Source organism: Trichosurus vulpecula, chromosome 8 (genome assembly GCF_011100635.1).
Source record: "Trichosurus vulpecula isolate mTriVul1 chromosome 8, mTriVul1.pri, whole genome shotgun sequence".
Taxonomy (NCBI): domain Eukaryota; kingdom Metazoa; phylum Chordata; class Mammalia; order Diprotodontia; family Phalangeridae; genus Trichosurus; species Trichosurus vulpecula.
The window spans coordinates 177,650,485-177,661,694 of record NC_050580.1 but is presented as its reverse complement, the minus strand read 5'-3'; the positions used below and the strand labels follow the sequence as shown (position 1 = coordinate 177,661,694).

The 11,210-nt window shown below is 44.9% G+C and overlaps 1 protein-coding gene across 1 annotated transcript; it reads left to right on the top strand.

Moving 5' to 3' along the window:
• The first annotated feature begins 5,131 nt into the window (after window positions 1–5,131).
• On the top strand, window positions 5,132–9,999 carry MRPL52 (mitochondrial ribosomal protein L52). Its single transcript, XM_036735729.1, has 5 exons — window positions 5,132–5,183; window positions 5,323–5,380; window positions 5,573–5,640; window positions 8,561–8,625; window positions 9,830–9,999. Exons 1-5 carry the CDS (start codon window positions 5,156–5,158, stop codon window positions 9,968–9,970), a joined length of 360 nt encoding a protein of 119 aa, XP_036591624.1. The 5' UTR covers window positions 5,132–5,155; the 3' UTR covers window positions 9,971–9,999.
• Window positions 10,000–11,210: the final 1,211 nt, after the last annotated feature.

The following is an 11,210-nucleotide window of genomic DNA, read 5'->3' as shown; positions in this document are numbered from 1 at the left end:
ATTTACATTCACTCTGCGCTAGGAGGGCAGGAACCTATTGTCCAATCTATGAGCTTCAGAGTGAGTTGGATTTAAGGCTTGGCTGTTGAGAACTAGATCTAGCCAGTAAACCCAAAGTTAAGGAGGTAGTCTTCTAACAGGCAATGGAAGGCTAGGCTAGGTTAAGGGTAACAGAGATTTGGGCCTAGGGATAATGAAAGGCTTGTGGCCTCAGGCAAATGCCAGATCAAGTGGGAAGATTCAAGGAGAGTTCAAGGGGGGTTGCCAGAGCCTATGCCCCATCACTTAGACTCTAGTTCAAAAAAAAAAAGGGGGAGCTTATCCACTAAGATTGGAAAGAGGATCTCAATCTCTAGCAAACTTTTCTCCAGCTGCCAAGTCCCTGATCAGTCCCCTTTTCTGCTAGAAAGAGAAACAGCCTTAAAAAACCTTATAATCCTGTGATTGTTTTATTCCTTTAAATTATCTGCTACTAAATGATTGTCTTATTAATCCATCTATTCACTAAATCTATAGATAACCTAGTCTTAAAACACTATCATTGTTAATCTGGCTTAGCTGTTAGGGCTAGCTTTTCCTAAAGAAGGGAGTTCAACTCTATAATCAAAGTAATCAATATGAACCGATTTCCTTTTCAGACTAGGATATCCTTTACATATACATTTGATCATATCATTTCTCTGCTCAAAAATCTTCAGCAGTTCCCTATTGCGGTCCCAGTCAAGTTCACCTTCTTTTCCCTGGCAAAAGGCCTCCAAAAGTTAGCCCCACCCAGTCTTTTCAGCCTTATCACACATTACTCCCCTCCTTGCACTCTACGTTTTGCCAAATTCAACAACTCTCTGCCCTTCCCCCAGATTATATCCTCAAATTTTCATGCCTACAACACTCCTCCCCATTTGCCTCAACCTCTACCCAATTCTAGTGTTTACTTTCTATGGAAAGCCTTCCTTAATCCCCTGGCTAGTTACAACTCTTCTCCCTCAGATCGTAAACAGCACTTTGTTTTATAACTCTCAAATGTATTTATCACATAATATTGTATATACATAATTATTATACTTGTTTATTTTGGTGTTCTATCTTCCTACCTGAGGTCAGCATCTTCCTTGTCTTATCTAAACCTTGTCTCTCCCCCAGTTCCTACCACAAGAGATAATTAATAGCCGTTTGTTGGTTTTCTTCGCTTTGCTTAGGTAACGGCTGAATTAGATGACTTCCATTTTACATCAGACCTTCTGTGATGTGAATTACTTTCCACTTTCCACCAAAGTCATCATCTAAGCCTTCTGTTTCAACTTGATTCCCTTATTCAAAACCCTTTACTTTCCAAATGCTACCGCACATCAAATTTAAACACCTGGTTCATGACTTTCAGATGCCACAATGAGCCTGTTCCAGCTGCTGTCTCAAGCCAACAGCCCCAGAAAGTGAACCAGGAGTCCTAACTGTGCCGTTGCTTAACAATGAATTAGTCACTTACTCACTTGGTGGTTCCGGGTCTTCATCCACAAGAATTATAAATCATCTGTAGAATGATTGTTTTTCTCACGCTCCATCCCAGGTCATGAGGTTCTGATGAAGTAACACATGCGAGACTTCACTGGAAAGTAAAAAGCACCAGTATAATGTTATTAATGCTCTATTATCCTCTTCCCTGCATCCAATTTCCTTAGATCACTTCATCCAGATTTCTCCTTTGCCCCAATCGGCTTTCATTTTATTAATTTCTTGAGAGCAGACAGCTTTGTTTTTCATCTTTGCATCTCCTAGTACATAACAGGTAATTAGTTAATGTTTTGTTTAATTAAATCAAATCTGGGTGCATGCCTTCTCCCCACACCCAGACATGCATATTGTAGAATGCAGACTCCAGGAAAGTCAGGGCTATGTCATCTTTCATCATTGCATACCCAGGGCCTAACATAGTGCCTTTGCACATAGTAGGTACACAATAAAGATTTATTGTCAAAGAAGAAAAAAAAAGAAGCACCTCTTCCACCTTCTTTGCAGAGGTGGGAGACTGTGGGTATGGAGCACTGAATGTAGTGTCAGACTTATTCCATGTTCTGCTTAGTTTTGCTGAATTTTTCCCCTTTTTTTTTATTCTTTGGTATAAGGGATGGCCTTCTGGAAAGGGAAGGAAGGGGAAGGAATATATTGGGAAATGTAAGTGATGTTAAAAACAAAAGTTATCATTAACACTTTGTCTTAAAAAAATGGTTTGTTGAGTTCAGATTGACTTTCAATCCACCTTATGTAGTCAAGTCAGCATGTTTCACATTCCCTTTCCAAGAGACCTGCATTTCCTCCCTCCTTCCCCATCTCTGCACAGTCATTCCCACCATTATGGAAATAGATGTCTTTTTTCTATAAGTATGGTTCCTCCCTTCCCCTCTTTCTCTAATCTTCCCAGAATTTACGGAAGAACTAACGAATGACTCCCAAAGAGTCTATTAATTACACTTCCCCTACGCTCCCTCCCTGCATCCGTTCCCATTCATTCCATGAGCCCCTGGGAAATGAATGTCTGAGGTAGCTACAACCCTGGACCAGGTGCTTTGGGGAATACAGAAAAAATAGAAGACCTGGTCTTAATTGTAAAGTGCTGGGCTTAGACCAAACAGATTTCCTCCTCTTTAGTATATGATATTGGAGGCTTAAGAAAAGTAACACAGAGAAAAAACAGTAAAATTCAAAACCCATTCTCAAAGACTTTGAATTCACCATTATCCACAAGTACTCCCCTTCCAAGATCAAGAATTCCACACAGTTGTCAAAAATATTTTTCTTAAGAACCAATCTGACCATATTACTCTCCTATTCGATAAACTCCAGAGGCTACCTACTGCTGCTGGAATCAAAGATAAACTCCTCTGTTTGGCTTTAAAAGCCCTTCACAATCTTTCCCCAATATATAATTTTCCAGTATCCTATACATCACTCCCCTTCTCATACTGGGATCCCATTAAATTGGCCCTTTCTCTCTTTTTTACACAGAACCCCAACTCTTCGTCTCATCCCGAAGGCCTGGAATGGACACCCTTCTCACCTCTACCTCATACTGATGTGGGTACCGTCTCTGGGAACCCCTTTGAACCTGATGGGATATAGTTTCTAGGAACCCCCTTGAACTCCCCTTGAGTCTTGCCACTAGATCTGGCCCTCTCCTAAGGCCATAAGCATTTCCTTATTGCTTGGCCCAAATCTCAGTTACCCTTAAACTAGCCTAGCCCTGTATAGTCTGTTATCTCCAGGTGGCCTTCAGCTATTTCCCACCCTTACTCTCACTCTTGGAGTCTTGACCCCCAGTCCCATCAAGATCCTCCTTAGACTCCTCCTCAAGACCCTCCCTAAACCCCTTCTCTAGTCACCCCAGACTACTTGGACTACCCTCAATCCCTCCCATAATCTTTCTGTATGTGTTTCATCTTGCTTCCATGAAGGTCTTCAGATCACACTTGTGAAAACAAGGGTCATAAATGCTTAGGCTCCCTAAGAGTCTACGCATTATGACGAATCCTTAATAAACTTTGTCTTTTTCTTTGGGTGAGAAGGCTTGAGTGGAATTCATTCGGCAGGACTCTGCGTGTCAGTATTCTGGGGTCTCAAGCGCCCCTAAAAACCTGCATGCGTTTCCCTAACCTCATCATTTTCTTTAACCTTGTCAGGATAATCCCTCCTTTCCTTCAAAAGCTCAAGAGCTGCTTTGTCAGTCACTAAGTCTCGTCAATAGACATTTGCTAAGCTCCTACTACGAGTCGAGTCAGGCACCGTGCCAAGTGCAAAAGACAGTCCCTTCTGTTAAGGAGCTCACAGTCTCATGAAGAAGACTTCATGAAACTATCATGTACAAACAAGCTATATGCAGGGTAAATTGGACATAATAGGAACCCAATCCAGCCCCTTACCGACTGCTAGTGCCTTCCTCTCTAACCACCTTATATGTAAGCACTTTGTATTCATTTTGTATGTGTCCTGTAGAAACTTAGGTATTGTCTCCCCTCACTGAACACAGTGCGTGGCAAATAGTAGGCACTTAATAAATGCTCGTTGATTTATTTTTTATTTTATTTATTGACTTTCTGTGTATCCCCAGCAGTTAGAATAGCTCCAAGTGCTCATCACAGAGTTCAAATTTGCCCTCAGATAATTACTAGCTGTGTGACCCTGGAGAAGTCACTTAACCTATCTGCCTCAGTTTCTTCACCTGTAAAGTAGGGGATAATAATAGCATCTATCCCTCAGGGTTGTAGTAAAGATCAAATAAGATCACTATAAATAAAGCACTTTGCAAACTGTTAAGAATGCTATATAAATGGAAAAGGGAGGAGAGGGAGAAGAGAGAGGAAGAGGAGGGGAAGGAAGGAGAAGAGAGGAAGGAAGGAGAAGAGGGGGAGGGAGAAGTAGAAAGGAAGGGGGAGGGGAAGGGGAAAGGAGGAAAGAGGAAGAAGTGCTTAATAAATGCTAGTTGGCTGATTGCTAGTATGCCTCACCACAAGAAATATGCTTTGTTTTCGTGTTTGGTTTGTTTTTTTTTTTGCAGGGGGGAAGGCAGGGCAATTGGGGTTAAGTGACTTGCCCAAGGTCACACAGCTAGTAAGTGTGTCAAGAGTCTGAAGCCGCATTTGAACTCAGGTCCTCCTGACTCCAGAGTGCTCTGCTGACTGGGCCACCTCCCCGCCCCAAGGAAATAGACTTTGCACATATTTTTTATTTACTTTTCTTTGTACATGCTACATGGTACTCTCTCCACCCCCCCACGAATGTAAACTCCTCTAGGAAAGGGGATTGTTTCATCTTTGTCACTGTATCTCCATCATCAGTGCCTAACACATAGTAGGTTGCCTAATAAATTGTATTGAATTAAAGGCGCGTAGCGCCAAGGAGAGCGCAGGCGCAGAAGGACCCCTTACTGGCGCAACCACCAAACGCCTGAGGTGGATTCGTCCGATCAAGATGGCAACAGCGTTCAGTCCGTACAAAGACCGAAGATGGCAGGGTCTTCGGTTTGCGCACCCAAGATGGCGGCTCCCTAGAGCCGACGGCGCCAAGATGGCGGCACCCAGACCTCTCCCGGAGGACCGTACTTAGGTACTTCCGCTCCCTTCCCCGTAGCCCCGCCCTTTCCTGTTTCCTCAACCCTCCCCCTGGCATGGCTGGGCTGGCTGTTACGTGGTTGGGTAGGTGGGAGCTGGGTAGCCGGACAGGGCTGAGGGGTAGGGCTGGGGGCGTCCCTGGAGCCGGGGGCGGCCGGGGTGCGGGCTGGCCGGGGTCCCCCGGCTCTGGGGGCGCTAACGATGCTCCTCTCCTTTCCCCCAGGTGTGCGGCGGCTACATTTGAGCCTTGTGGGCCGGGCCGGCGGCGCGTGGCGAATCCAGTGAGGGGCCGGGGCGGGGCGGGGGGGGTCCGAGGAGCGCCGGGAGGGGTCTTTCTGAGGAGGGGGCTTCCTGAGGCAGAGTACCGGGTCCGGGGGAGGGGGAAAGACCCAGGAGAGGGATGGCCGAAGGGCCCAGGTGTGGGGGCGGGACTTCTCTGACCTCTCTGGTCTTTCTCCCCTCCCCCCCTCCAGGCAGGGCCTGGCCCCCGGCTCCTCTGGCTATGGGCCCCTCACCGAGTTGCCGGACTGGTCCTATGCAGGTGAGCCCTTCCACCACCTCCGACCAGTGACCTTGCGATGTCTGTCTGCCCGAGACTGGAAGGGAAGCACGGGCCACTCCAATAGGAACAGTCCGGGCCGTTTTATACGGCCCATAAATTTGAAAAGCCCTTTATATCCGGCAGCTCATCGTTGCTGCCAAACCTTGGGAGGTGGGTGCTGCTGGGTGGCACAGTGGATAGACCCGCCGGACTTGGAGGCAGGAAGACCTGCGTTCAAATCCAGCCTAAGACGCTAGCTCTGTGTCCCTGGGCATCTGTAAAAGTGAACTGGAGAAGGAAACGGCAAACCCCTGCAGTGTCTTGCCAGGAAAACCCCAGATGGGGTCAGAAGAGTGGGACAGCACTGAACAACAGAAGCAAGAGTATTGACCCCATGGCACAGAGAGGCAGGTGTGCCCAGCATCACATAACTTGGGAGCATTTGAAGCAGGGCTCAGATCAGTGAGAATTGCCAGCCTTGAGGTTCGCAGATTTACAGATGTGGCTGTTTGATCCTCACACCACCCTGAGAGGCTTATTGTCCCAGGTTAGGTAACATTCCCACAGTCCTACAGCTAGCAAGTGTCAGAGGCAGGATTTGAACACAGGTCTTAAACACTATTCAGTGCACCATCTAGCTGCCTACAAGCATTTTTTAAGGATCTCTTCTGTGAATAGAGCTGTTCTGGGCTCTGGAGATAGATTTAGAGACCAGACCTGTTATTTCATTGATACAGGGAACTCTCAGATTGAGAAACCTACTTCTGCCAATGCAGGTCAACACCTTCTTACAGTCAGAGTCATCTCCTCCTTGAGAGCTCAGGTGACTTGTCCAGGTTCCCAGAGCCCATATCTGTCTGAGGTAGGATTCGAATCCAGGGCTTCTTAGTTAAGAGGCTAGCTTTATCCACAACACCCTATTATCTCTCAGTTGGAGATGAAAGACCAGTTTAAAAAAATAAACCATTAAAAGTGCTTTTGTAGGATTTAGAACTGGAAAGGAATAATGAGAGACCTCAAGTCCAGTCCTGTTGTTTTGTAGATAAATAAATTAAAGCTCAAAGGAGATCTTCTTTCCACTATACCGGAGCTGCTTCCAGAAAAAAAAAAAAAAAAAAACAAGGTCTTTGCTCTGCTTGAGTGGCAGCCATCTCTTGCATGAAACCTTTCCTGATACTGCCCAGCTGAAAGTTAACCTTTCCCTCCCTTGATTTTCATAGAACATTTTGTCTGGCTCTCCGCTTTGTTCTTATCGCACTCTACTTTGAAATATGCTTTCTTATATACATATCATAGCTCCTTCCAGTAGTAGATTTTAAGAGCAGAGAGTATTATGGGTTTTCATATTTTTTCATCCCAAGAGCCTAGCCACAAACCTTGGGTGTAGTGAGCATTCAACAAATGTTTGTTGAATGCTAGGATGGCACCCTGAAAGGTACAAAGAGGCAGTACAGTATAATGAAAAAAAAAAGCTTGTGACCTTAAATCAGTCAACCAGGAAGCATTTATTAAATACCTACTATATGCCTGGCACTGTGCCAGGCGCTGGGGATACAAAGGAAAAAAATAGTCCCTGCCGTCAAGAAGCTCACAATCTAATGTGGAAAACAGCATGCAAGCAAATATGTACAAATAAGCTATATGCAGGATAAGTGGGAAATAATTAACAGGGGAGGCACTAGAATTAGAGGTGGTGTGAAATTTCTTGTAGGAAGTGAGATTTTTAGCTGGAGGAAAAGCATTCAGGCATGGGGAATAGCCAGAGAAAATATTCAGAGCCAAGATACGGAGGGTCTTGTTCATGGAATGTTATGGAGACCTTTGTCTCCATAGGGAATGGGAAAATACGTAGAGGGGTGGAGGGGTAAGATGTAAGAAGACTGGAAAAGTAGAGGAAGTCAGTCACCTAACTTCTCTGGGCATTAGTTTCCCAGTCTGTAAAGTAGAGCTAATATTTGCTCTATTTGAAAGAAATGCTATGAGCACCAAAGGAGATAATACCTACTGAACCTGTTCTCTCTCTCTCACACCAACCAAGCACCTAGACAGGCTGGCTATCAACCAAGTACAAACCATCATTGACTACTTGCCTGGACTACTAAAATAGCTTTTGCGCCGATCTTCCTAAGAGTTACCTCCTTATTCCCATCCATTCCTTCTGCTGCTGGACTAAGCTTGCTTGTGGATTGATCTACTCAGAAATCTTAAGGGGCTCGCTAGTGCCTTCAGAAAAAAATTCAGATTCCTTTGCATGGCATTCAAGGCCATCTAAAATCTGGCAAAATCTTAACCTTACTATTCCCTTATATTTACTGTGTTCCTGCTAAGCTGGACCACTGCATCTCCTGAACACACCAAACACTTTCCTATGTACATGCCTCTGCTCATGAGGTCCCCTAGGCCTGGAATATCTTCCCCCCTCTTTGCCTCTTGAATTCCTCCCCATTCATTAACACCCAATTCAAATATCAAATCTTCCATGAAACCTTCCCTAATTGTTTTTGGTGAACTTATTTGGACATGGTACTTTGACAATATTTGAATGCAGTTGTTTATTGGACTGGAAGCCTTAAAAGGACAAGGCCTTAGCTATGTAAAGTTTGTCTCTCATCAGCACACCACATTGCTTTGCACGCAGTAGACTTAGAAGTGCTTTGAAGTAGAAGTGCTTTGAAAACTGTAGGATGCTATGTAAAGTGGTGGTGGTTTTACTGTAGTACATGCCTTCAGGACAACAAAACATAAAAAAGACTGGTGTACAGGATAGATTATAGAGAGGGAGAATCTAAAGACAATATCAGGTTATTCTAATAATCTAGGTATGAGCAGAGCTCTTCCTGAAATAGACAAATATGGTATTTTGTACTTAATGTTGGTGACGCCTTTCACAAGATATGCCCTTTCCTTCTCACCTCTGTAGATGGTAGAGCTGCTCCCCCGATGAAAGGCCAACTCCGACGAAAGGCACAAAGGGAAAAGTTTGCAGTAAGTAACAAGAGACCTATTCAGAACCACTCTGAGGACCCTGGATTCCTGCACTGGCATTATCAGTTTTCCTGACTTAGAGGTTTTAATCCCCTCTGTGGGGAGGAGACCACTTTAATATCCTCTTCTTTGGCCTCCGTGACACTGCTCTCTCCTGGTTCATTCCCCCACCTACCTGATCTCTTCTCTGCCCTCCAAAAAAGTTGGCATCCCACAAAGCTCTGTCCATAACCCTCTTCATTTTCCCTTGGTGACCTTATCCACATTAATGTCTTTTTAATACCTCTCTGTAAGTCTAAAACCCTGATCTCTCTCCTGAGCTCCAGTTCCACATTTTTAACTGCCTGCTGGATCACTTAGGTGACTTACTATCACCTTGACTCAACATGTCCAAAACTTGGGCTCTGTCTTCTCCCTAAAGTTTGCTCTCTTTCTCTTGCTCGAGTGTGTGTGTGTGGGTTGTGTGGGTGTGTGAGTGGATGGTGTGTCTGGCTGTTTGTCTGGTTGCGTTTGCGTCCCTGTGGTGTGCTAGTAAATGCTTAACAATTGGCTCTTTTAAAAAAATGTGCCTATGACACACTTGCTAATTTAATCTGCATTATTAACATTTTCTCCATCGTTTCTGAAATCTAAACAATAAAACAAATCATATCCTGCTTTGTAGCATTTGACAATTTCCCAGGTGTAAATGCTCACACTGAAAATTTGACAGCTCTCTTGAGCTGGTATGAGCTAGCTCCAGCACACCCCTTCCTTCCCTCCTAAATTTGAAATTTCTGGTGATTAGACTATAATGCTTTGATCACCTCATATAAGTGGCCACATTTTCTTGCTGTTTTATTGCTGCTCCTTAAAAATAATACTCTCCCACTTATTCCCTCTCCACTCCTTCCTCACAACTCTCATAAAAGGTAAGTTCAGTTTAAACAAAATAAATCAACATTTAGACATTCTAAAAATGTCCGGCACCACCATTCTTCCAACTTTTGGGCTTGAAGACCCAGGCCCAGACCTTCCCTGTTCCTCTTTTCCAGTCAGAAACATTTGACTTTGATCTGAAGTAGAAGGGTGGATGACAGGACTGGATTTCACCTTTCTAAGTATCAGTTTCCTCATCTATAAAATAAAAAGGTTAGATGAAATGAACTCCAGGGTCCCTTCCATCTCCAAATCCTCCTAACTGTTCTCACTGATTCTCTTTCAGAGGCGAGTCGTGCTGCTGTCCCAAGAAATGGATGCAGGAATGAAGACGTGGGAGCAGAAGCAGCGGGAAAAACTGCAGGAGGAAGAAAAGAAACAGCAAAATCTGCTCAAGCCCAAAGGGGCTTCAATGAAGGGCACATGAATCAATAAAGCAAACCCCCTCCTCCAGCCCCCAGCTTTCCTTCCTGTTGTTTTTGATGTTCTCTTCCCCAGCTTCAGTAAAGGGAGCCTTTCACAGCTCCAGAGTTCCTCCCATTCTTCAGAGGAAAAAGATCCACCAGCAAGGAGGGGAGAACTGTGGGGTCACTTATCTAGAAGGATAGTTCATACTCTTGTCCCTGGGAAGCAACACACTGCATTGGAGAGAGTGATAGACAACCTAGAGTCTAAGGACCTAAGTCCCTTGTTCTGCAGCAGACAGCCTGTGGGACCTTGGAAAAGTCATTCAACCTCTATGGGCCGCAGGTTCTTCATCTGTTAAATGAGGGAGTGGTGCTAGGTGATCTCTAAGGTCTCTTCCAGCTCTGGATCGATGGTTGTATTATCCCTGGTTCCAGTCCAGCCAGGCTGAACAGATGAGAAGTCACTATCTTCCCACCTCAGGATACAGGACTGGCCTGTAGCCTGTATTTTCAAAGGAACCATGCCGTGTGAACACAAAGTAGGAGCAAGAGCTGCCCTCTGTTTGGCTGGGAACCCAAGCCTTACAGAATCGAGACAACTAACATGTCACCAATTAAGCATTTAGTAGTAAATGCAATTAATAAGCTCTGAGATTCCTATCTTTCCCATAAAACCACTGATCCAACCTGTCTAAGGTACTGTTAACCTTGGAGGGTATCCTGTGGTGAGGCCAAAATGAAGAGAAAGGAGCCAAGACACCTCTATGTCTGGCTATTGGGAAACATGCCAGAAGTTCACCAGGTGAAACCTTGAGAAAGGGATGGGTGCTTGTGAGTGGATGTAAGGAAAGTCTAGGGGAGCTCATTCCCTACTTGAGGAAGATGCTTGGTAAATCTTAACAATGTACAAATGCAAGTCTTAAAATAGTTATGATAGTGTTTGGATATTAGGAAGAAGTCTTGCCCATGCAATTTATTTCAGGATCCTGGTAGGGAAACCCAGCCCAGAATGAGTAGGACCCACCACTGATCAAGGTTTTTCATATTTTTCCCACCCCCCACCCCGCCCCAGTTATTAACAGCAGTAGGAGAATTGGTTTTGGTCCCCTCCTGCAAGTTGGATTTTTCCTTCCCTACCCAGGAATCCCCTACCTGGCCAGCTCGAAGCTAATCCTCTTTTCTTCTCTTGATCCCTCCCGCCCTGCTCCCCTCCCTTCCTCCTTCCTCTCCTGCTGACCAAATGCAATTCTTGGCTCTTAG